Source organism: Rattus norvegicus, chromosome 2 (assembly GCF_036323735.1).
Source record: "Rattus norvegicus strain BN/NHsdMcwi chromosome 2, GRCr8, whole genome shotgun sequence".
Classification (NCBI taxonomy): Eukaryota; Metazoa; Chordata; class Mammalia; order Rodentia; family Muridae; genus Rattus; species Rattus norvegicus.
Window position 1 is genome coordinate 137,868,225 of NC_086020.1, and position 25,374 is coordinate 137,893,598.

Here is a 25,374-nt window from a genome sequence, read left to right on the forward strand (position 1 = left end):
AAAAGGGACAGCGGTGGAAGACCTTTGTGAGATTGCAACAACTTGGATACAGAGTAAGAACTAGAAGCTATGAGGGGATGTATGTTAGATGTTGTAGGTGTTTTAATGACACCGTGGCTAGGGTAGAGAGTGAATGCTCTCTGCGGCTGAGTGGGGATGTGGTCATGGGCCGTGTTTTGCTTTGAAATGACTCCCAAATTATGCCTAAGGAATACTCGGGGTAGAGTAGTGGCCATGATGGTGATGGCTGTAGGTACTCTTTCTGTATCCCTGATGGTTTGGAAATGTTTAAGGTTTTAAACTCTTAAAGAGAAGTTGAAACAAACCAACAAATAAACAAATTGGGTTTTTCATAGCTGGAAAGTTTCTTTTGCTCTGTGTCAGAGATGTGATGGGGACCATGCATTAGTGTTTGTCTGGCCCTAGTGGCCTGTGCAGGGACGTGGGGACTCCTGGGTATGTGGAAGCTGCTTGTTATCAGAAGTGAGGTAGGCACCTGTGACAGCCAGGCCATAGATTCAGAGTGTCCCGTGCCCTTTGAACTGAACAACAATGACCAGGGAGAATAAGAGGAGGGTGAACAGAATACAGTAAACCAGGAAGCAGCTGAACACTTAAGACGTGGGTCTTCTGTAGTCTTGTTCCTTCACCTTCTGCTTCTCTCCATGCTTGGACATCAACATATGTCCAAAGCATCACCTCAGCTCCCCTTTCTCAGACACTTGAATCTGGGAAGGTCCTTAACTCACGAAGACGGTCCATGCGTCTCATATGCCCAGTGATTTCCTAGGAATCTAGAAGCGTTGTCTCTTCCTCCCTACTGCTCTAGGACATCATAGCACCCGGAAGATCACACATGGAAACCTTTTTTTTTTTTTTTGAGATAAGGTTTTACTATAGGCTAGCCTCACACTCACCAGAGATCCACTTGCTTCTGCTGGGATTAAAGGTGTGTCCCACCACGTCCAGAAAGACAACAAAAAGCTTATCAGGACGGACTTTGATATGAACCACACACGGGAAAGGAAGATCCTGAGTCATGCCTAGGGTGGCTGCTGCTACAGCAAGGGGTTGGATGGTGACCACAGCTTGTTATTGTCCCTCTGTCAAATGACTTCAAAAGTCCTAGTCTCCAGAGACTTTCACACTGAGCCTGAAATGCAAAAATCTTACCACTCCCCTTGTCCCCAACCTCAATACTGCCTTGACTCATAGGATCCACCAGTTCTTGGCATTTTCTAGACTGGCAGCTACAACCATCTTGTAGAAGCCGCCTCTCAGGCACATGGTAGATGGTTGTGAAATGTTTAAACATGAACTTCATACCACACATTCAGTTTTATCTTAATAAAATTATAGATTTATTATTTTTTTAAGAAGAAAGGTATTCCATTCATCCAGTGCCCAACAGATTTTAGAATAAATTTTAAAGAGAGGAGTCATTACTCTTGTCAGAGTGCCATGTCTTTACCCTGTTGTTAACTCTCTCTCTCTCTTCCATTCTCCCTCCGACAAAACAGACTCATGTTTACCATCCTGCCAGTTGGAAGAGTCTGGGCTAGCCTACTGCCAGCCAATCTGGAAGCATAGACCACTGTGGGTAGGGCTAGCCTCTTCTTCCACAGTCAAGTTCATGCTTTCTCTTGGCTTATGTATATTAAAACTCACCTTTGTTTTGGAACTGCTTCTGCTCATGACTTCTTCTGTGATCTATTTTCCTGCTTAACTTGGTTTTGAAACGTGTTATTTTACCGTGTTTTAAGTTTGATGGGGTGTCTTGGGGCAGGTCTTCTGAAAGTGAAGAAATGAATTCCCATGTATAGGTTTATTAATGAAGGGCTTGAGGAGAAAAAGAGAGTGGGGCAGCAGAAGGAGAATGAGAAGAAACCAAGCAGAAGGGCAAGTGTAAGCCAAGCCCTCGCCTCTGCCTGATCCTGCCGCCAGCTTGGAGCATCGTTCGATCTCAGTTTGTCCAGACAGGTTAACTGGCCTGTTATGATTCTGCGGCAGTGAATTACTGGCTAGAGTTAGCGGAGGAGTATAAACCTGAAGCATTTTCAGCTCAGGGTGGGTACAGGGAATGCTGGGTGAGGCCCTGCACTGATGGAGAAACAAGGAACACCAGGAAGGGGAGGTGTCAAAGTGCCCATCTCGGTGGACAAGACTGCTAATGTTTTTTCCTAATGCATTCCTGAAATTTTTATCCATCAGATTATCTCTTCAGAATATTGTTATACATTTATTTGTGTGTGTGTGTGTGTGTGTGTGTATGTGTGTGTGTGTGTATGTGGGTGTGTGTGTGTATGCGCACGCGCGCATGCGTGCATAAACCATGGGGCTCATGTAAAGGTCAAAGGACAACTTGTGAGAGTAAGTCCTCTCCTTCCACCAGGATGGTTCCAGGGATTGGACTCCAGTTAGCAGGCTTGGTAGCAATCTCCTTTACCTGATGAGCCATCTTGCTGGCCCTGCCATTTTCTGAATGTGCTGGCTGAACCAGTTTTGAATTGTTCTAGTCCTGGATTTATAAACAGACTCATGTTAGACCTCCTCCCTCCCTTTTGCCCCATCCTTCAGGGTGCTCCAGTAAATTTAGAAAAATCTCTGTTTGTGTGGTTGAGCTAGAAAGGTGGCGAGTGATTGATTTCTACTGTTAAATACTCATTTAAATAACAACACCACAGTTCTGAGAAAGGAATCTGCAGTCAGTCCACCAAGACCCAGGCAGGATCCATCTGCCTAACTGGCAGCCGGACACAGAGAGGACCCTAAAGCCGACTGTGCTGTGGGTTGATTCAGATAGTGACACTTTATTGGCTGGTTGTTTTCTTCTTTCAAAGCGGCGTGTCAACATTGCTTCACTTCTACGTATCAGAGTTGTGTACATCCCATGAAGGAGATAAGCAATGCTTGATGCACAAAGTAAAAGCAAAATAGAAAAATCCGAATAGAATGGAGGGAGTTGCCATACGTCATACAGTAGAAATCAGTAATTAGATGTCATCTGAAGTGATGAGTTAGGGAGGAAATAAAAATACTCTATTTTAAACAAACATTATATATATATATATATTTTATATGTATACTTTTTACATATAGTAGACCCAGTGATATCTGTAGCATTGTAAAAACTTATTTACAAATAGCTTTTTTTTAGACATTACATATACATCAGCACCGTAGTAAAAACAAAACAAAACAAGCTCATTAAAATCTACCACTCTATTAGTTGGTCCTCAGACTGGGCACTTGCAGGAGGCTTTTAAAAGACAACGAGCCCCCTCTCTCCACCTCCCGTTTCTCATCATTGCTTGTATATGTCTTTCCTGTACGTGGCAGGAAAATGTGATAAATTTGTACTCTATGCTTTCCCGATTTACTATTTTTTTTTAATTTTTATTTTTTGGTTTTCACGTGTTTCCACTCAGTTTCCTAGTGGCAGTTCCTCCCCATTCCAGGAGGTCATAGTCACCTTGCCACCACCTCTTTGGAGAGGCACACAGCTCCTCACCCTGGTACCTCAGGCTTTACTTCCTGTCTGAGCAGGTCTGGAACTCTGGGGATATGGAGAACAAATCAGGGTTTCCCTTTCCCTCTCCCTGCATCCCACCTCAGCTTTCTATTGCAGTGCACCCTGTCTGGACTTTCTTGGCTATGGCCACTTTAGTCCCCACAGGCTCCGGTCTTCTGTAGTAATATGTATGTGAAGACATAGAAGGAAGCCAGTTTGTGGGACGGATGTGCGGGCGCGCATGCGCACACGCACGGTTAGGAGGAAAGTAAATAACAAGGACAAATGCCACATGACCTCCAAGATGGGACTGCGGGAGGCGAGGAAAAGACCAGGAGACGAGGCTTGTGACCATAGAGGCTGTTAACTCCTTCTTAGTTTTCACTTCAGGCAGGCATGTGTGAGTTCCAACGAGAACGGCTGCACAGCTTTGGAAGTGGAGTGAGTGCCTTTAGGATAGCGACCACACCTCCCTCTCCTCTCTGTAGTATCCAGAGCAGTAAGATGGAGTTATGCGGTTCAGCTTTTCCATCTCTAGCATTTGACATTTGTCTTTGTGATGACGGAGTCGAGAGCAAGACTGATTCTGGAGTGTCATCGATGACACCATCTGAAAGAACTGGGCATCTTCAGGCCATTCTTCCCTGGGGACCGCAGAAGTATGGGTGTGGCTCTTATAAGCCTGCAGCTCTTATCAGGGCGGCCCGCTCCGCTCCAGCAGAGACATTTGACTTTCCACACGGTGGAAGAAGATTCCAGTGCCGCCTTCGCATGCCGGGCACTGTCTGTATTCCTGCATTACGTTGACTGTGCCTCAGCGCTTCACTTCCTGGATCGTCTGTAGGGAGAAGTAAAGTCATAGAGGCTGGGAGGAGTGGAGGCAGGGGTGAGGGTGGAAGGGGCTGGCTTGGCAGACACCGAATTCAGCAGGAATCTTTCCACCCCATGGCCATAGGCATATGAAATCCAACTAAATATGTCAAATCGGATGGGAGCTTAACTAGAGCGATGGTCACCATGGCTGAAGCTGACCATCATGGCTCTGAGCTGGGCCCTTCTCAAGCATAGCTGGCTCCCCTGGTGAGGTGCCTGGCAGCAACACCTTACCATTCCTGAGGGTCATCGATGGGCAGGATTCAAACAGGCCTGGAGGATCTTTGCGTGTCTCCCTAGGGTCAGCTCAGGTGAGCTCAGGGTTCTTTGTTCCTGCCTCCAAATCCAGGAACGTGTCTGGAAGCATACATCTCTTTCTGACCTTTGCACATGGCGTGTGTGCATCCTCTGCTGGGCCTTTTCTGGCTGACGCTCCATCTCTCGTCTCCAAAGCTGAGGTCTCGGACCCGAGGCAGGAAGGCCTAAGGGGGCCTCATCTTGGGCCATAGTCCCTCTGGGCCGGAACAGCTCCTTGTGGGGATCTTGTTGCCTCGACTTCCCCGCCTGCTCTCTACATCCCTTCTCTGCAGGCAGGTCTTGGCTCCCCCTCTCTACTTGATTGCTCTGAGGAAGTCAGGGGGAATGGTGCCCCACGGAGCTGGGGATGGACACCCGTGCCTTCTACTGTCAGCCAGATGCCATTTTCTCAGTTTACGTGGGTCAAAAAAACAAAAAACAAGGACGGGGCTGCCATCCTGTTTCCTTTTCACTTGTGAGGCTTCTAGCAGAACAGCGGTTGGGTTCCCTCCTGACTAGGGATTACCAAACAGTTCATCAAGCTCTTGCATCCACTCATCCCCTGGGCCACTCTTGATGATGGAGTCCACGAGGTCTGTACTGTCTGGGAGGCCAGGGAAGGAAGCCCCGGCACCCTCACCGCTATAATTGTATGACATGTCCTGGGCAGGGTTCCGCTCGTAGGCCTGGCCCTGGTTGCCTGCAGCAAAGCTGCCACCTGCTATCTGCTGCTGTGCTGTGGGCTGGCTGAATGCTGGCATGCCCGGGACACCCTGACTCAGGCCAGGGATGACCAACGGCCTCCCCTGGCTGGCACCTTGCTGTCCTGCCAGGGGTGGCATCATCTGACGTCCCATAGCTGCTGGGTTGAGGGTTCTCACTGCGCCAGGGTTACCATCCATGACTGGCTGGCTCAGTCCCTGTGGGAAGTGTTGTTTGGTCAGTCTTGGCTGACCAGCTGCAAGTGGGTAGCTGGCGCTATTGTTGAATGGTCCCAACTCGCCACTAGTCCTCCCGGGCACTCCCTGTAAACTTCTTTGTTGCCAGTTTTGTGCTCCTTGCTGGACGGTTCCCATGACACTCTGAAGTCTCGGAGGGCCTTGGGGCCTAGGCAAGGCCTGGCCCACAGGTCCTTTCAGCTGCTGGTGTTGCTGGGAAAAAGCCGAGTTCACCAGCATGCTCTGACCAAAGCCACTCACCACGCCGACCCCTTGGCCGGAGGCTGGCTGCCTGGGTCCCTGGGGTTGGTTGTGTGGGATGCCCATGCCACTTTGGTTGGGGTGCTGCAACATTTGGGTCATTCCTGTGTTCATGTTGTACATTCCCGGCTGGCTGGTTGGAGGGGCACTGTAAGGGGCCAGTCCTATCTCTGACTGTGCTGCTGCTGTAGCCATTGTCCCTGGGTTCTGGGACGGTCCCATTCCCACCATGCCCGCATTCTGTGCCATCAGCCTTGATGTCCGCATGCTCTGGAGAGCTACTGCCTGGTTCCTCACAGCTGCTATGTCCTGGGGTGAACCTAGAGAGAGAGAGAGAGGACAGCCATCATCCACTGTTCTCCATATCAACGTATAAGACGTTGCTGGAATCTTCCTCAGGACGACAATCCCGAATGTGAAAGGATCTACTGCGGTAATAAATCTTCAGAGGAAAAGTCATTACTTTTAATGATCGTAACGCCCGAGTTGCGAACATTTTGCAAAATATTGAATAGCACAAAGTCAGAAATGAAAGTCACCCGATTCCCAGCATCCAGAGAAGATCCCTGCCAACTCTTATTTATATTTAAATAGACACAGAAAATTGAGGTCATGCCCCCCCCCCTCCCGTGTTCCATTTGTTCATGTTTCAGACGCAAGCTATTTCCTTCTCTGGGTACTATGCCATCAGGTCAGTGGGGTGCCAACTCCTTGGGCTATGCTGGGAGTGGTGGTCTGTGCGTGTAAGCCAAGCAGCTCGGAGGATAGGGAGACGTAAAGATCCTGAGCTCGAGACCAGGCTACGCACTGAAGTCCAGGCTCTCTCAGAAAGGAGGAGGGAGAGGATGAAAGGGAAGCCGAGGAAGAAGAATAAATCTGCTCACTGCACATTCTCTTTGTCGACCTCATGCAGTTCAGTAGAGAACCCACTCAATGACTCTACACTCAACTGGTTTTTGTTTCCCTTTCAGACATGAGTAGGCCTTGAGGTAAAAGGTTATTACCACTGCCTTCAAGCTGTTTGACCAACAAGGCATATTTTAGATCCACCTCGTAGCTCTCTGACTCATCATTGGCTAGTGCAAATGGGCAAGCGCCTGCAGCTAGAAAAAGAAGCCATCCCGTTTCTCCTTGCTCGGCAAAGACCCATCATGTCTTTCTGTAGCAAAGCCTACCCTTTTGGACTGGTAACCACTCTGCACCTCCCCTCCTCTCCCCCCCTCCCCCAGTCCCCTTCTCCTCTACTCTCCCCTCTGCACTAGGATGGCTGTCTCACCATGCAAACAAAAGACTGCTAGTGGGGCCGACGTGCACTAGCTTGCCCTTACGAGTTGTTTAATGATCAAAATGCTCTGTAGCCTTGAGGAAGGAAAGCAGTCGAGTCTTACACCCCACCCTGGGCTGGCTAGTACTTTTCTGTGACCACCGAGGATCAGCGGGCCTAATAGAGGCCCTCCAGGAGTCCTTTGTCCTTGCTCTCTTTAGTTTGCCAGTTGTTAAGTTCCTCGGTTCTGACCTGAGTATACACAGAAAGCAGTGCCTCGGCCATAGACTTGGGCTCACCACAGTGGGGAGCCAGGGCCAGCAGACACACAGTGGCCTCACCTTGGAACTGATTGACCTGCTGCACTGGGTATGGAGTCCGCTGTTGCTGGAGGTGCTGGCGGGGCAGGTGTGACTGGTGTAATTGCTAGAATAACAGAAGACAAGAGAAGCCAGAGGTGAGACAGGGGAGCACACAGTTGGGGACCTGCCAGCTTTCATGAAGGCAGTGTATTATTTTTCTCTCAAAGACTCAATTTTGTGCGGAAAAACCCCATATACGTAGAGGGGCTGCCTAAAGTCAACAGTGGGTGTGGGTGGATTTTCACAAAGTGGAAATACCTAGAAATCAGACACTTGTTAGAGGCCCCCCACTTCATTCGTCTCCCAGAACACCATTAACTTAACTTTGACCCACACAGGCTACCGTCGTACTTCATTGAAAGGAATTCATCCAGTGCATGTCCTGTGCCTGGTGAGGTTCCTTCAGCTGAGGCATATGCTTCCTTTTCACTACTGTCTAGTATTCTACCGCATGGACATACCACAGCGTACTCACTCTACCACAGACAGTCATTTTGGGTGTCCTAGTCTGGGGCCTGTTGCAGATGTCACTGCTCTGACACGTCTTCTGCTGATAATTACTTGTGCTCGATGCTGGACTTGCTGGCCATGTACCGAGTGAAGCAATTTTAACTTTGATTTTTCCAACGTCAGCCAGAGGACTGCTTTCCTTGGCACTCTGGGGATCTGGCTCAAAGGGACAAGCAAGTGCTTTTTTTTTTTTTTTTTTTTTTTCCGGAGCTGGGTACCGAACCCAGGGCCTTGCGCTTGCTAGGCAAGTGCTCTACCACCGAGCTAAATCCCTAGCCCCAAGCAAGTGCTTTTTAATGACCTAAGTAGATACTGTGGGTACAGGAACATAGGCTCCTCAGGGGCCATGTTTAAAAAAAAAAAACAGGCTAATCTTATGCCCATGAAGTCACACCACCTGTACAATACATGTTTACAAGTAAAATAGTCTGAATTTGCTGCTCTGAGGGAACCATGTGGGACTCCACCTATTCTGGGAGTTCAAGGCCTGCCTTTTAGTCTTTCTTCTTTGACTTGCGTGGGATTCTGTGCCACAAGCATCATTACCAACCTGCTGGGCGGGCTGTTCTGATCATTATAATGTTCGAAGGGAGAGACACAAGGGCAAGGGGAAAGAGCAGGGAACCAGGCTTCCAGTTCTCGGTGGGCCATCAAGCAGTCACGTGACCTCCGATGCCACTTAACTGCCTTCCTGCAGCTACAGAATATTCATTAAGTACTTTTTATCTGTGAGAGCCCAAAAGAACATGCAACCAGATCCCTGCTCTTCAGAGTGTTGATTATAAAAGCAACACCCACTGGCTACTTCTTACCACATGTGTTTACTTCCGTTTTCTCTCTCACGTTTATTCCTAGACAGGTCTGTAATTTTCCCAACTTCTTTCTTTTCCCCTAAAAGACCGGCTAGCATTCTGTCATCCACAGGAGAGAAACCACCACCACCACCACCACCACCACCACCACCACCACCACCACCACCACAACAACAACAACACCCCACAGCTTCTGCCCTGTTGGCCCCACCTGTGTGTCTCCCATGGGATTCTACAGAAAAAAAGAGATCCATCAATGTAGACCATTACGAGTGTAGGCCAGAAACCAAGCGGCCCTTTCAGGCGATGGTGCAAGGGTGTTATTGGGAGTAAGTGGAGCTCTTAAAAGTTTTTCCTGACCTGGGGAGATGGCTGAGTCAGGAAAGTAATTAACTGCCTCAGAAGCATGAAGATTCGGGTTTGAGTCCTACAGCCCATGTTGAAAGAGAAAAGAAAAAAGTCAGGCGTGGTCTAATCTCAGGGCTGGGGAGGCAGAAGCAGGCACCTCTCTGGACAAACATTCTAGCCTACGTCTCAAGCTCCAGGCCAATGAGACGCCCTGTCTTAATGAACTAGGTGGAGAGCACCAGAAGAATGCTACCCGCGGTTCATCTATAGCCCCATATGCTCACATTCACACACACGGACATGTTTCTCCTTGTCAAACTTCCTATACAGTACCTGAGTTTAACTGTCTCATTTACAAGAGGAACGTCTCTGGTTGGTGGGCTGGGGCCTGGCCTGGAGCCAGGATTCTCTACTTCTCTTCCCTGCTCTAAGCATGAGGTCTCAAACCACAGACGTTCCTCCTCGGCTTCAGTCTTCCTGCCTGTAAGTGATGGGACTTCAGAACCTTGACTGCTTATCTGAGACCTCAAGTGGGAAGTTCTGTTCAACCTCTGTGAGGGGCCACGCTATGTGCTTGTCCAGAGCAAAGCCTTATTAGCCTCAGCTCCCACCTGCTTTTAACCTTCGTGGCTCTGACTGCCGGGTCAACTGAGTCCCCGAAGATAGGCAGGATCTCAAATCTGTCCGTTTTCCATCACAGGGCCCCTCAGGAAACACAAGTGTTTCCAATATATTGTTTTCAGAACTGAAAGTGACGGGGCACGTTCAATGCTGCTGAGACTGAGAAAATCAGTCAGCCTGGTGCTGATGTGACGATCAATATTACTCTCAGGGCTGGGGTGCAGCCCAGAAGCGGAACACTTGCCTAACGTGTGTGAGGCCCTAGGATCCACCCCCAGCACGGCCAGTAACAGCAAAGAAAGCTCAGCAGAAAGTTGGGAGCATCCCACCGTGAAGGCCCCCAGTCACCCAAACTCAAAGCATCACACAGGGCACAGAGACATTCCACTGACATGGATGGTACATGGGCTATAGCTTTTTATCTACAACAATCCCTAATATTGTCATGTGTCCTAGGAGCCATTTCCACACATATGTGTGCAAAACATAGTTTTCTAGGGACTTTGCATTCTTTATCTCAAACTTGAACATAGGAAAATTATGCAAACCCACCTAACCTGCTAGATGAAGACAGGCTGGTTTTTAAAAATGTGTGTGTGTGTGTGTGTGTGTGTGTGTGTGTGTGTGTGTGTGCTTTGTGAGTCAAGGATACAGGAATCTCTGGTATTTTCTCACTTTCTATTTTGTTTGAGGCAGGGTTTCTGACTTGCCTCTGTACATGCCAGCTAGCTGGCCCGGTAGCTTCTGAGGGCCCCCCTGTGTTCCCCATCTCACTGTAAGTGCTGTCATTCCAGATGGGCACTACTTCACCTGAGATTAAATGCAGGCCCTTGTGTTTATACAACAAGCACTTTACCCATCTCCTCAACCTTCTGTGATTTACTTACTTATTCAAAATCATATTAAAAGCGAAAAGGACAGACAAGTCCAGACCCTGAGCTGGGTGATTTCAACTTGGTCCCTTATAGACTGTATATACGGTTGCTAGGGCAACTCAGACAGGTTTTTGTTTCCTCCATGTTTTCTAGGTGGTCCCATCTCATCACGATCCTGGGGGGGTTGCTATCCTGTCTCCTTGTCCGAAGGCATGGGTCTGACACACCTCTCCCTGCAATCTTCCACCTCCCCTTTTTGCTCCTCAGGGCTTGGTGGACCAGGCTGTGGAGAGACATGAGAGTATGCCCCTGGGTAGGCACAGATGAGTTCTGCCTGGCTACTCTGACTCCTTCTGAGTCTCAGTTGCAGCCCACGTATCAGAAATAATTTCTCAGGGCACCAGGCATACCTGAAATGCCCTGGTGGAGGAGAGATTTACAAAGCCCAGAGCCCCTTCGCAGCTCCATTTATCACTACCGGAGAGATATTAGCACAGCTCCTTGTCACACACCTTATGCAGGGTGAGAAGGATAGAGGTTTGTTTGTACAATGGCTGCCAGGTGGCTGACTGACCTTGGTCAGAAGGGAGATAATTACATGGCTGTTCAGGAGCATGAGCCAGGTATGCTCAGCAGTGCAAGCTTTCTCTCCAGAGGGTAACCAGTATTATTCATAACTGCTCTTCTGGGTGGGTAGGGGCCCTGGTGTGCCCACAGCCTACTCAGTACCTTGGAGAGGAAATCCCAAAATTCTAATTCTCTTACAAGCAAGGTTTGAGCAAGAGTCAAAGCTCTGCTGGGCTTTTCAGCCTACCCTGAGACACAGGGCATGCCTTGCTGTTCGGGATGCCCTATGCAGGGTTATTAGAGGCTCTCTTAAGAACAGATTTCTACACAATGGAATATTACTCAGCTATCAAAAACAACGGCTTTATGAAATTCGTAGGCAAATGGTTGGAACTGGAAAATATCATCCTGAGTGAGCTAACCCAATCACAGAAAGACATACATGGTATGCACTCATTGATAAGTGGCTATTAGCCCAAATGCTTGAATTACCCTAGATGCCTAGAACAAATGAAACTCAAGACGGATGATCAAAATGTGAATGCTTCACTCCTTCTCTAAAAGGGGAACAAGAATACCCTTGGCAGGGAAGAGAGAGGCAAAGATTAAAACAGAGACTAAAGGAACACCCATTCAGAGCCTGCCCCACATGTGGCCCATACATATACAGCCACCCAATTAGACAAGATGGATGAAGCAAAGAAGTGCAGACTGACAGGAGCCGGATGTAGATCGCTCCTGAGAGACACAGCCAGAATACAGCAAATACAGAGGCGAATGCCAGCAGCAAACCACTGAACTGAGAATAGGACCCCCATTGAAGGAATCAGAGAAAGAACTGGAAGAGCTTGAAGGGGCTCGAGACCCCATATGTACAACAATGCCAAGCAACCAGAGCTTCCAGGGACTAAGCCACTACCTAAAGACTATACATGGACTGACCCTGGACTCTGACCTCATAGGTAGCAATGAATATCCTAGTAAGAGCACCAGTGGAAGGGGAAGCCCTGGGTCCTGCTAAGACTGAACCCCCAGTGAACTAGACTGTTGGGGGGAGGGTGGCAATGGGGGGAGGGTTGGGAGGGGAACACCCATAAGGAAGGGGAGGGGGGAGGGGGATGTTTGCCCGGAAACCAAAGAATTATTATTAAGTATTAAATAAATTAAAAAAAAAAGAACAGATTTAGGCAATTCCTCGGGATAACACTAAACCAGGCAAAGCATCTAAAAACAAAACAAGTCAAAGGTAAGAGGGGTGGTCTGCAGGGAAGGTTTTCTTCCAGAGCTGAGGGTTAGATGGCTGGGGTGGATGAGTATGTTTGGGTAAAGGCATGTTTGTATAGGCCTTCTTTTAACTCACAGATTTCGAGAGTTGTAGGGAAAGGTGTCAGGGACTTTCTCCAGTTACACCCTCTCTATTACCCCTGTTCAAGTTCTCTGATAGTACTGTCTGCCTTACTGTATTGCTCCTATAGTCCTAGGGTTCTGTTGCTATGAGGAGATGCTATGACCACAGCAACTCTTACAAAGGCAAATGTTTAACTGGGACTGGCTTACAGTTTCAGAGTAAGTTTAGTCCATTATTCATCACAGTAGGAAGCATGGTGGCATGCAGACAGACATGGTGCTGGAGAAGGAGCCCAGAGGTCTACACCTTGATACAAAGACAGCAGAGAGACTGTGTGCCATACTGGGCATAACTTGAGCCCAGGAGACCGAAAGCCTGCCCCCACAGTAACACACTTCTTCCAACAAGGCCACGCCTACTTCAGCAAGGCCGTATCTCCTAACAGTGTCATTTACTATAGCCAAGAATTCAAACACATGAAACTATGGGGGCCATTCCTATTCAAACCACCACACCAGTCTAACATTTCCAATCAACTCAGTTGAATTCTCTAGTCTTTCTGATTTTCCCCCCTTTATGTTCCTGTGAAGGGCAGGGCCGTGAGCGTCTTGACAGGGACAGTGGTGACTTTCTCACCAATAGGAGGTGCCAAATAAGTGCTTGTTGAATCAGTGGCTTAAACCTTGGGGCATGTTACCTACCTGCTCAGCCAGGATCTGCTGCTGCTGCTGTTGCTGCTGCTGCTGCTGCTGCTGCTGCTGCTGCTGCTGCTGCTGCTGCTGTTGTTGCTGTTGCTGCTGCTGCTGCTGCCTCTGCTCCCGAAGGAACTGTTGCTTCTGATGTTCCATCAGCTGGGCGCGTTGATCCATTAGCATCTGCTTCATGATGGCTGCCTGTGGCTGGCTGCCTAGAAATCCAAGACCCCCAGGGCTCGCTCCGGAGACCATGCCGCCCGACCCTGGAGGCACAGAGTTCTGCATGGGGCCCGTGGTCCGGGGAATACCAACTGCATGCTGCTCCTAGAGGGATCAAGAAGAAAGCAATTTAGAGATTCTGCTGAAACACTTCCTGCCATTTCATGGGACACTTCTGGGAAGGGGAGTGGGAGCAGAGATGCTAGCTTGGGGATGCCAGGGGTCCAGAGTGGTACTGGTTATACCTCCAGAAAACCATCTTGTTGGCCTCGCCGTAGCAGAACTGGAGAGGCTACAGGGGTAGGGAATAGAATCAGAGAATGGGTCTGGGAAAAATGGGAAACCAAGTCATCTGTTTCAGATGAGATGACGGAGTGGCCGTATTACGATTTCAATGCTCTGTTTCTCTAAAACAAGGAAATAAGCCTCCGTGGGGGCTCACCATAAGTCTCAAAGTCAACTCTACCCTTACCTTCTTTCACGATCCTATCGCTTACTGTCTACTTTGCTAAGATATCTTAGTAAATAGGAGGGACGGGCACGGAAGCCATATACTGCTACAGTGCTAACACACAGACCTGATGCTTGACATTAGTTCAGCTAATCAAAACACCTGCTTTTTTGTGCTTGCGTGTGTGTCTGTTTTACTTTATTTTGGGTGTGTGTGCATTTTAATTCTGTCAGGCAGAGGTTTGCTAGTAGGAACTGAAAATATTTTATTTTGACCAAAGCTATGTGATCTCAAGAGAGGGACTTCTTGGGAAGACCAAGGGGTTCAGTCAGAGGGAGAAGGGCATGAGAAGGTAATGGTAAGGAAACATGATCAAAGCGAGTTATATACATGAAATGAGAAATAAGGCATTTAAAAAAGCTATGCAATCTCCTAATCTCTTTTAAAAATAGAATTGCATCCCATGTGTCTGGGATAGTTTCAACGCCAGGGGCTGGACTGGGACTCTTGGTCCTGTAATTACTTGTCAGAGAGTTGACAGAAACTCATGAGGACTGACCCCTGGGTATAGAGGTATTGTGCTAAGTAGCTAATCCCACAGAGCCCAAGGGGTATCTGGGAGAATGTCCTCAGAAGGGACATCTATGCAGCTGCACAGTGGAGGCTACCAAGGGAAATTTCTAGTGGACACAGGAGGTGTGTAGTCAGCTTCTAGACAGAAGAAGTATCAACAAAGCAGCAATGGCGAATGCTGTGGGGATGTCCTGTGGAGACAGTCCTTCCTTTCGATTCACTGCTGTTGATCAATTAGCCTGGGCACACAGGCACTCACACAAGGACAGGCACAGCCATACCTCGAGGCATTCTCATTGGGGCCCAACAAGAAGAACCAATAAAACAAAACATCTACTATTATTTTAAATTATAATCCAAGCTGGATTTTTAATATATCCTCCCCTCTGAGTGACTACTGTTTTGATATAGATGTGGTTGATTGCACAAGCAATTTTCTCTCAAAATGCAGAAACAAGTCTGTCTGCCTCTCCAGGCCCAGTTTGAGGTTGATTCCCCCATAAACCTGGGCTTCTTGGCCTCTGGTGCCGACCCAGGCAGGCGGTCCTTTCTGGTAAAGTTCCACCTAATGCTGCACCTCTACTTACTCTGCCTCTCTGCACCCAAACAAAAAAAACTGGGGAAGCAAACCAAAGCACATCGCCTCTATGGACCCAGAAACGATAGCTGAGGGAGATACGGTTAGTTTGTGAAGTTGTTCAGGACACAACAGGATGGTCCCTAAGAGAACCATCCTGATGCTGACGCTGAGTCTACTTCAGCATTATTTCCACTTATGTCCCTGAACTCTAACTCCACAGCACCAAGTACACGTCTTAGAACAGCCATTGTGTGTGTGTGTGTGTGTGTGTGTGTGTGTGTGTGCGCGTGCGCTCCTATGCACAGGTGCTTGCAGAGGCTAAAAGAGGGCGTTGGCTCCCTTGGAGCTGGAGTTTTAGGTAGTTGTGAGCCTCCTGGCATGGGGACTGGGAACTGAACTCTGGTCTGAGAAAGGCAGTTTGCATTCTTAACTGCTGAGCCATCTCCATAGTCCACAATAAAGGCTTTTATTTATGCGTGTTCTCCGAAATCAGGTGGAGAGCTATGGAATACTTTTAATGTTAACAATGGACCTTTATGACTGCAGGTATCCAGATGCACAGGAGATGCCCCAATCTTCTAGTTCTGCTTGCTACCAGTTTCTAAGCCCCTCCTTGCTACAGGGTCAAGCTGTTTCTTGCCTCCTCGAGAGACAAATGGCTGATCAACTTGACACTTAACGCCAGATCTAGCCAACCAGCAGAGGACAGATAATAGGTTTCCTCCCATGCATTTCAACCTGTGTGATACTTCTTGGTTTTGATGACGAGAGATTTGAAGGGAAAATGAGATCCAAGGAAAGACAACACTTTCTTCAGCTTTTTCTTGAAAGGGCTGTTCTTTCTGGCCTTGTTTCTCTCTAAGCACTGAGATTTTATTGCCCATGTGACCCTCTGCATAGCTGAGAGATATAGCCAGGAGTGAAGGACTTCGTTCACAGCCTTCTCTCCCCTCGGAAAATAAGAGAGGCAATCGAGGCGACGATGTTCATACAACCAGCCTCATTTTGTTCCCGTGGACACCATCAAGCTTCTGGAGTTACTTTCATTCCCCAAATGGTCCTGCCCCCAAAGTTGTTAAGGCTCCCAATGCAGACTACACCACCCAATATGGCTGCAATGTTGCCTTCCGTATACAACGTCTTAAGGGGCTTCTCAGCAAGTGCACAGGTGTGTGTCCCAAAGTGGGAAGGCACATTATGATTGGCTTTACAAATGAAGCTGGGGCAGGCGCTGTTTATGTCACGGGCTTCTTTTAACCTCAAATCTAAGAGGGCTTAATGAGAAATAGTCTGTCAAATTCTAGGATTCCAAGTCCCCGCTGTCGTTTCTATGGAGGACACATACTGGGTTGTGCAATTAGAGAAAACCAGAGTGAGCTTTCGTCATGCGACATGTAATGCCTTGGAGCCAAATGATGCAGTATTTTTAGTTTTAATTACTGGTTTGTTCTCCACTCCCAGCCCAGCCGACCTCCCCTTGCTTTCCACTCAGAATCTTAATACATTCTCTTCTCCTTGAATCCAATTTGCTACGCAGATCTTCGAGGCTCTCCAAACACTCTTACTTTCTCAGTAAAATAAGGGGAGAAAAAAAGAGATCAAAACCAAAGAACCTGTCTTACACATTCCCCTTCCGCTCCAGGGACAAGAGCTTTAACAATTTTCTAACGGCTAGAGCGGGGGGGGGCGTGTAAACAACACTCTAGCCTCCCCCAAAGAGGCAGTTTCCGACTTCAAAAATCAGAGGCGATAAAAATATCTCCCGAGAACAGCCAGCTGTTTATTTATAAACCCACTTGTGGGGAAACTTGCTTTCTCTGAAGGGATTTTCCCCCCCACAAGAACATGCAGCATTTGGGTGATAGGGACCAGAGATGCGGCGGGTATGGAAGGTCATTGGTTCCTGGGAGGGACAGGATGCGGACAATCTGTGTACTTGGATCCAGCAGACCCTGTGCTTCATCCTTTTCTAGGTGGCCCCAGGGGGATCCTCATGAGCAGCTGTTGTTCTGCCCGTAGCCCAGCAGAGGGTGGTGTGAGCCCGGGACCACACTCCAGGCCTTGCGCCGAGTTCCCCTCACCCTCCGCCCCCCATCGCAGATGGCTTAATCAGGGCTGGGTCCCCCGCCCCGCCCGGGCCGCCGCTGCGGACGTGGAGCCAGGCAGTCAAGTGTTCCTGCGTACAGCAGGTAGCCTGGCAACTGCAGCATAATACGGAGCAGATGGTGTTCGCACGGCGTGATGGACATCACACACGACAGCCTGAGACAATCCAGGAATTCCCTGGTGGCTCGAGGCCCTCTTTGCACAAAATGAGTTCTCTCACCACGGCGGTGCATCTTAAGGGGTGGAGGTCTCTCCCTTCCCCACACCGAACTGGTTTCTTATTACCGAGTTCTCTCCAGCCAGAGGGAAGAGGGACTTGGCAGGGTGGGGTGGGGGTGAGGGGCGGGAAAAGGACGTGGAAGGAAACCGAAGGATGGGAAGCGGGAGGAGAGAAAGGGGGGCAGTGGCGACCAGACCCAGGGGCACCTCGCTGTTGGAGGGAACAGGGTTCCTCTAGCTAGAGAGACACAAAGCCTGTGCAGGGAGAAGGGACCTCTGCTCACCCCGCAACCGCATTGGCCTACCAGTCGCCCAAATGAAATTTAGGGTTTTCGTTAAAAAAGTCCCCTGGGGCGTAATATAGCCTCTTCAACTCCAGCCTATCTGCTTACAAGTCCTCAGGGGGCTCAGGCAAAGGGCACAGGAGTGGGCCCGGAGCTCCAGGCTGGCTAGAGAGCTCCTCACTGTTTGGTGGTCCTAACAAAGACCAGGAGCTCATGAGTTGGGCGGGTGCCCTGGGCCCCCAGAGAAACTCAGCCTGACACTCTGGGGGTGGGCATAGTGCCTAGTGCCACCACTCCGCGTGTGCCACTACTCCGTGTGTTCCTGTAGCCCGGAAAACAGAACACTGGAGGAAAGGAAATGTATGTTGGGCAGTTGTGGGTAAGAAAGAGTTGGAATAAATCGATAAGCAAAAAGAAAGGATACCTAGAAAATACCCCCCCCCCCCCAACACACACACTGAACTGGGTCAAGTAATAGGAAAAAATCTTTAACCAATCTCGGGCCAAATGGATTTTTGACTGAATTCTAAGTATCAAAGACTTCATATTCAGTATTTAGAGGCTGTCTACAAAGGCAAATTTTAAGTGTCAGAGGGTTAGGGTATATAGAAGAGGACAGCTAAGGTCACACCTGCCCAGCAAGAATTTAGTGCTTTCAAGTCAGTGAGCAGCAGGCAGAATGAATCCATCACCCAAAGGACCTGGGTTGTGACTCCCAGAGGGACGGGCTGGCCATCATGGCTCCATCCAAAGTCCCTCGAAAATCTGAAAATCACATTTAAAAGTGGTCAGTGACGACGAAAACTTTGGAGATGAAAAAGGCTAAGAAGATGTGACAACCTCCTCCTGCTTCCATAAGAGCTATGCGTGTACAGCAATGGCCAAGAGCGCAGCTTCTCAAAGTGTGGCCCAGGCTCACCTTGCATTAGTATTCCCTGGGAGCATGGCAAAATTGCAGATTCCCTGGCTCCACCAGACCTACTGAATCAGACCAGGTTCTCCAGGTGATGGGGCATTCTGTAGTAGGTTGAGAATTACTGGAGCGAGTAATCCTGGCTGATTGCAGCCTGGCCCTGATTTGATTGCAAACTTGCATTTTCAAAATCAAGTCTGGGTGCAGGCTTGCTCTGGCTTTAGTGTGAAATCTGTTGCATTTAGAGTAAAACTCCCCCTCCCGGCTCGGGCCTGCTAGGTTCAGTGATATTTGTCATGAAGACCTAAGAATTCCCACGGGAACCAGGGACCATAACTCTTTCTAGAAGGATGGTATTCCATTTGCAACTGATCTCTGGAAGCTGAAAGGTAGCCAAGACCAAGGGATGGGGCTTGGGGGAGGGGTGTGGGAGTTGGGGGTTCCTTGCTGAGGGAGTGTACCTGGCATGCCCCGATTTCCCTAGGGTAACATGATAGAAAGCTATGGTTTGACAGATAGCCACCCTGGTTGGGAAGGGTTCCTTGTATAAAGAGGAGACTACAGGGGCCACACTAGAAGATAATGGGCTTGCATGAGGAACTCAGCATAGGCAAGGGCTCTGCTAGGTGCTTTTACCTATGTAATCAGACTCATTCCGTTGATTAGAAAGCACAAGTCTCTGAGGGGTTAGGGAACTTGTCTGATTGTCCCACAGCTGGCGGTGGCATCTTTGGGATTGGAACTTTTCTACCACCAAAACAGACATCTGGTCTCAACTGAGCAGACTGCCCAGAACACTCTGGAATGAAGAGCAAGCGGCAGGAAGGGGGAAAGATCGGATACAGAATTAAAAAATAGAAGCTGTTAGAATAGAAAAAAAATCAAAGAATGAAACTAAATGTGAACAACAAAAGCCGACTTCTTCTTCTTCTTCTTCTTCTTCTTCTTCTTCTTCTTCTTCTTCTTCTTCTTCTTCTTCTTCTTCTTCTTCTTCTTCTTCTTCTTCTTCTTCTTCTTCTTCTTCTTCTTCTTCTTTTTATTGTTTTCTGAGACTCCAAATCAGGATGTCTGTGTGAAATCACTTTGACATTTTTTTTTAAAGGGCAGATGACTAGGCTATCCAACCATAAGAGGAAAGATGAAACAAAGTAAATTAAAATCGGAGTTCCCTCTGAAGTCTACAAAGTGTCAGGGCAGAAGCACAGCCTAGGCATGGTGACGATCCTGTACAAAGTTCCTTTATCAACAAGTTTTTTTTCACGCTGGGGTTGGAAAGCAGCTTACAACAGACTCCTACCAGAGCCCAGACAGCCACCCCAAACACCTCTGCTTCATAAGATGATTGGAGAAGGTTGCATTGAGCAGTATGTTTTCAGCAGAGCACACTGGCACATGCTTGTAACAGTAACACTTACAAGGTGGAGACAGTTGAGGGCTAGCCGGGGCTACAAAGTAAGACCCTCCTATTGTTTGTGTGATTATATCCCCCAAACAGTTGAGTTTTAAGGCTGTGGCAACAATTTAGGGAGTGTTTCACTCAGACAGTAGTAACTAAAGGCCAGCTCTACTACAGAGAAGCTCTTTTCCTTATGGGGACCCAGGGACCGGACTAGGAACTCAGCTCCTCTAGGGGATCATGACTGAGACACTCTGATGGCACAAAAAGCATCATCAGGCTGTTACTGTTGCTGGATCTCTCTCTCTCTCTCTCTCTCTCTCTCTCTCTCTCTGTCTCTCTGTCTCTCTCTCAGATGCGCGTGTGTACACACAAACACACACACATGGGGGTGGGGGAGACAAAGGTTGATGTAGCCTATCTCGTTCTTTTGTTCTCTACATTATTCTTGAGTTGGATTTCTTTTTTTTTCTTTTTTGAAGATTTATTTTTATTTGTATGAGTACATTGTAGCTGTCTTCAGATACCAGAAGAGAGCATCGGATCCCATTACAGATGGTTGTGAGCCACAATGTAGTTGCTGGGAATTGAACTCAGGACCTCTGGAAGAGCAGTCAGTGCTCTCAACCACTCTGAGCCATCTCTCCAGCCCTTGAGCTGGATTTCTCACTGAGCCTGGAACTCATGGATTTGGCAGACAGGCTGAACAGCAAGGCCCTCCTGTCTCTGCCTCTTCAAACCTGAGATTACAAAGCTCTTTGTAACCCAGGTGCTGAGGATGGAACTTGAGTTCTTTAGCCATTGAGCCATCTCCCCAGCTCCTGCAATAGCTTCCTGGTTGTGTAGTACATCTTCAGGGTAGAGCGTGTGTTGTGCTTCTAGCTTCGTTCCATGGAAAAGAGACCAGGACTTTAAACTTATATTTTTCCCTAGTTTCAGTGAGCAGATAGATGATGTCTACTTAGCACTGAAGACAGCAAAAAATTGTGGCCACAAGTTTTTCATCCACATATTGAAAATGTCTGAAACAAATTGCATCCAGACTTTTCTCTTGTCATTATTTAAATAATACAATGTTAACAACTATTTACATAGCATTTACATTTTTAAGGTATTACAATACCTTACAATAGTCTAGAGATTATTCAAAGTATACGGGCAGATTGCGTAGGTCATATGTATATCCCATAATGGTTTAGATAAAAGACTTGAGCATTTTGATGTGTTGGGGTGTTTGTCCTAGACTCAATCCCCCTAGACTCTGAGGACAGCTGTATTTAAAACATGTATGCTGGGCTAGAGAGTTAGCTCAGTTCCTAAGAGTGAGTACCACTCTTACAGAGGACACACATTCAGTCCTCACACCCATTCCAGGCAGCTCACAACCACTAGTAACTCCAGATACACGATCCAGCGCCTTCTTCTGGCCACCATAGGCACCTACACTCACATGACAGATACACAATACACATATGTGATTAAAAACAAAATCTCTAAAATAGGCATGTTGTTGGCTTTCCTGCTCTCACTCACTCAGTCACAGAAGTTTTAAAAGCAATGTAGGAAAGTAGAAAAAAAAGAGGTAACACTTGTTTATAGCACTCCAAAATGTAATCTTAGAATTGCATTTGTCTCCTTAGCATGCAAAAATGTATTTTCGTGCTCTTGCTCATGGTATATAGCTGACAGAACATCCCATCAAACTCTGAAAGATGGGAAAATGGGAAAACGGGAAAACGGGAAGTTCCACCTTTCCAAATGCTTAAATACAAGTCACAGTACTGGCATTTAACCTAGAGGCTCATTCCTGGCAGTGTATTTGGTTCCTTGAGGTTTGTGTATTTTGCCCCTAGCACCCAGCATAGTCAGAAGCACAGCCTCGACAAGCTACTTGCCTGTGGAATTCAGCTAACTAGGCACGATGAACTCTACCCTAAGCCAATATGGGGTGTGGGGAAAAAGATGTCTGTACTGTACTGCTTCTTTGAGGGTCTAGTGGGGACCTCTGTGAATATTAAGAAAAGAGTTAAAGTTGGCAGTACTCTGTGAAGCCGTAAGAGCACAACCAAGGGAAAGGTCAGGTTTTCAAGGACTTTCTTGGGCACAAAAATACAACAAAAACTACCAGTTTTTCTTATCGGTGCTTTGACCAAAGTCACAGGCCCACCCTGCAGTAGAAACACAACTTTGAGAGTTGTGCTTTTCCTCTGCCTCTGATGTAAATTATAGACTTCTTCCGATCCTTTTGTTGCATTTAATTCTACCACCAAAGCGATGCTAAATTGGTTAAAAGTTCATTAGTGTGCAACAATAGTGGCTCGATTAAATAAATTATGGCACATCCATACCATGAATGTGAGGCAGTCAATAAAAATCATGCCTTCTTGGACTGTCTAATCACACAGGCGGAAGCTTACTCTGTGCAGCTGACAGAGAAAAAAATAAAACATCTCTGAAACACTAGTCACAGGAAATATCACACACACACACACACACACACACACACACACACACACACACACACACACCCCTGATGTAGACCAGGCTGGCTCTGAGCTCACAGAGATCTTCTTGCCTCTGCCTCTTGAGGGGAGGGATTAGAGGTGAGCTTCACCATTCCCAGCTCCAATTTTTGTACTTTAATATTTTTATATTATGAATGCACGACACTTTTATTTTGAAGTCACATTAATTAGTTTGTTTATTGCGTGTGGGGAGGTGGGGATGGGGGTTGTGAATCAAGGCAGTCAAATGAAGCTCAGAAAATAATTTTCAGTGAGTTCTTTCCCACCGCCACTCAGGTCTTGGGGACTAAATTCAAGTTGTTATGGTTGGCAGCATTGGTTTGCTGAGCATGGATGTACGAGACTTTCACGTAGACGTTACTTTTTCATTGTTTATGTTTTTGTTTTGGGGACAAGATCCCAGTTAGTCTAGGTTGGCCTCAAACCTGCTGTGTAGCCTAGGATGATCCTCCAGCCTCCACCTGCCCAGTGCTGAGAACACAGACCTGGGTCACCACGACCACTTAAGTACTTAGAGTCTAAGAGTGAGTCTAAACTGACATGGGACAGAACAAGGTTCATGAAGGACCCAGGGCATGTCCTGGGTGTGGTTGCTTCCCTCTGAGTCTACCTTCTACAACAGAGAGTGTTCAAGGCTAGAAGGTATGGGCAACTGGGCTTGCTCAACAGGAACCATCACTGTGTCAATGGAAAGCCCTGTATAGCCAGGAGAGGCTCGGAGTACAGTGAACACCTTCCAAATCCCATCTCACCTTTAGTGGAACGAACCTGCTCTCCATGGTGTCTCTTTACTTTAGGCTGCCAACCACAGAGATGGCTAGGGCTGCATGGTGGTGCATACTTAAAATCCTAGAGCCCGGGGAGGCTGAGGGTCTCTGAGAGCTCCAGGCTGTATCAGTTTCCTTTTCTGTTGCCCCTAGCATCCAGGGGCAGCCATTACTATACACAATACCTGACAGAAACAATGTAGCAAAGGAGGGCAGGAGAGATTTTGCCGCCATCCAAGAGGCTGCCCTCGGGCATCATAATATACAGACTATTAACAGTTGGTCACCCGCTGTTAGTGTTTCCACCCGTCTGACTTCTACCTGCTTTCTTTGACTTACAAACTGGGGATAGAATTGTCTCAGCTGTTGTCTACAACCAGGGTACTTTTTTCTTGGGCTTTCTCCCCTAGTCCAGACCTTCCTTTCCCAGCTTCCAGCCTTCTGATGAAGTTCCTAAAGTCAAGGTTGTGTAACGGGTACACAGGCCTATCTTGTGTTATACTGGGAGACTGGCCAAAGTTTCCATTTATAGACAAGAGCATTGCTGTGCGCCAAATGGAGCGCGGTACTGGTGTGGCTACAAGACGGAGAAAGGAAAGAGCTGGAGCTCAGGGCTTACAGGGAACCCTTGAACCTCCTCCGCTAGCCTGGGGACTGTGGCTGAGGAGACACAGCTCTAACCATCTGAGAGGAGAATCTTCCAAATAGCTACCCAATTCCATTCCCACCATACACTGCCACAGGAGGGTCAGGGCAGCCTGCTCTGCGGCCCTCATGACAGCTGGGCCCATCTGTAGGCAACCCACATGAGTATATGAGGCTGAGGAGGGGGCTGTTGTAGACCACTGCCCTTTGGGTAAGACACAGAGGTTGCCTTCTTGAACTCAGCAGTGGGACTACCAGAAGGAAACATGCCTGAGATAGGACCTGTTAGCATTCCATCAAGCAGTGGGTGGGACTGACAAAGCCCCACCCCTCCTTGAGGATCCATGTAGAATGTTACTGGGAAACTGAGACACAATTGCTTCCGTGGTATAGCTGCTCATAAGTTGCCCATGTTCCTTAAAATATCCTCTTACCCTTCTTCTGTAAGTTTCCTTAATTAAATTCACTGAACAAGCTTTGAGTGGAAGAGTTCCTTTGGTTTATGGTTGGTGCCTTGTCATAGGGCAAATAGTTACTTGTCACCCAAAGACAAGTTTGTGGCACTGGTGCCCTCCTAGCATCTGTAAGAGCAGCATCCTGCTCTTGGTGTGTGTGTAGGTCAGTGGACAACTTTGTAGGGTTAGTGCTCTATTTAAAATTTTTATACAGGTTCTAGGCATCACCCACAGGTTGTATGCTCTTGTGTGGCCAATCACCTGCTGGCCCATCCCCAGCAGTGTTTATGTAGCTCCTGATGTGCACCCCCTATCAGCCTTTTATGGATATTAGTTGAGTTCTGGGGACTCAACTCAGGTCTTTGTGCATGCAAGGCAAACATTTTGCACACTGGGTCATCTTTCCAGCTCTTAACTAATATTCTTTCTATGTGCCCTGGCAGAGAGAGAGAGAGAGAGAGAGAGAGAGAGAGAGAGAGAGAGATTGATTTATTTTTCTCACCCTTTCTTAGCCCTAATAACATTTTGTATTCATTTTATAAATATCTATATGGTAGATCTAAAAAATAAAAGTGGCCCAGCTATTTTCTTAACTGTGAGACTTAGGGACAAAATGGGACCAAGAAGCAGTTTGAGAAGGAATGTTGACCTCAATTAGTTTCCTACTGAGCTCCTGCATGGTGAAGGAGAAACAAGCTGGGTGGATGTGCAGGACACTGAACTCAAGGGCTAGCTGACTTGGTCTAAGACCGAAAGTTCTCTGCTCCTACTTGACAGCAGGTTCAAGGGTGAAAGAGGATTTGACTGGGAGTCTAGATGGACTTGTAGATTCTATTGAGTGGAGAAGAGAAGGAACCCCACCATTGGAAGGCAAAGGATGAAGAGTTTGCCTGGGTGTGGGGGAATCCATCTGTGCCAGTATATTGGGGAGAATGAATAGCAAGAGACAGGCCTAGACA

At 47.8% G+C, this 25,374-nt stretch overlaps 1 protein-coding gene across 1 annotated transcript in view; it reads right to left on the minus strand.

Moving 5' to 3' along the window:
- Nucleotides 1-3,042: 3,042 nt before the first annotated feature.
- Nucleotides 3,043-25,374, minus strand: part of Maml3 (mastermind-like transcriptional coactivator 3) — a 417,349-nt gene continuing 395,017 nt past the window's right edge. The window contains exons 3-5 of the mRNA NM_001107675.3: nt 13,289-13,606; nt 7,486-7,570; nt 3,043-6,200 (exon numbers count right to left, since the gene is read on the minus strand). Of these exons, the coding sequence (NP_001101145.2) occupies nt 5,197-6,200; nt 7,486-7,570; nt 13,289-13,606 (1,407 nt within the window). The 3' untranslated portion in view covers nt 3,043-5,196. The remainder of the gene's footprint in view (nt 6,201-7,485; nt 7,571-13,288; nt 13,607-25,374) is intronic.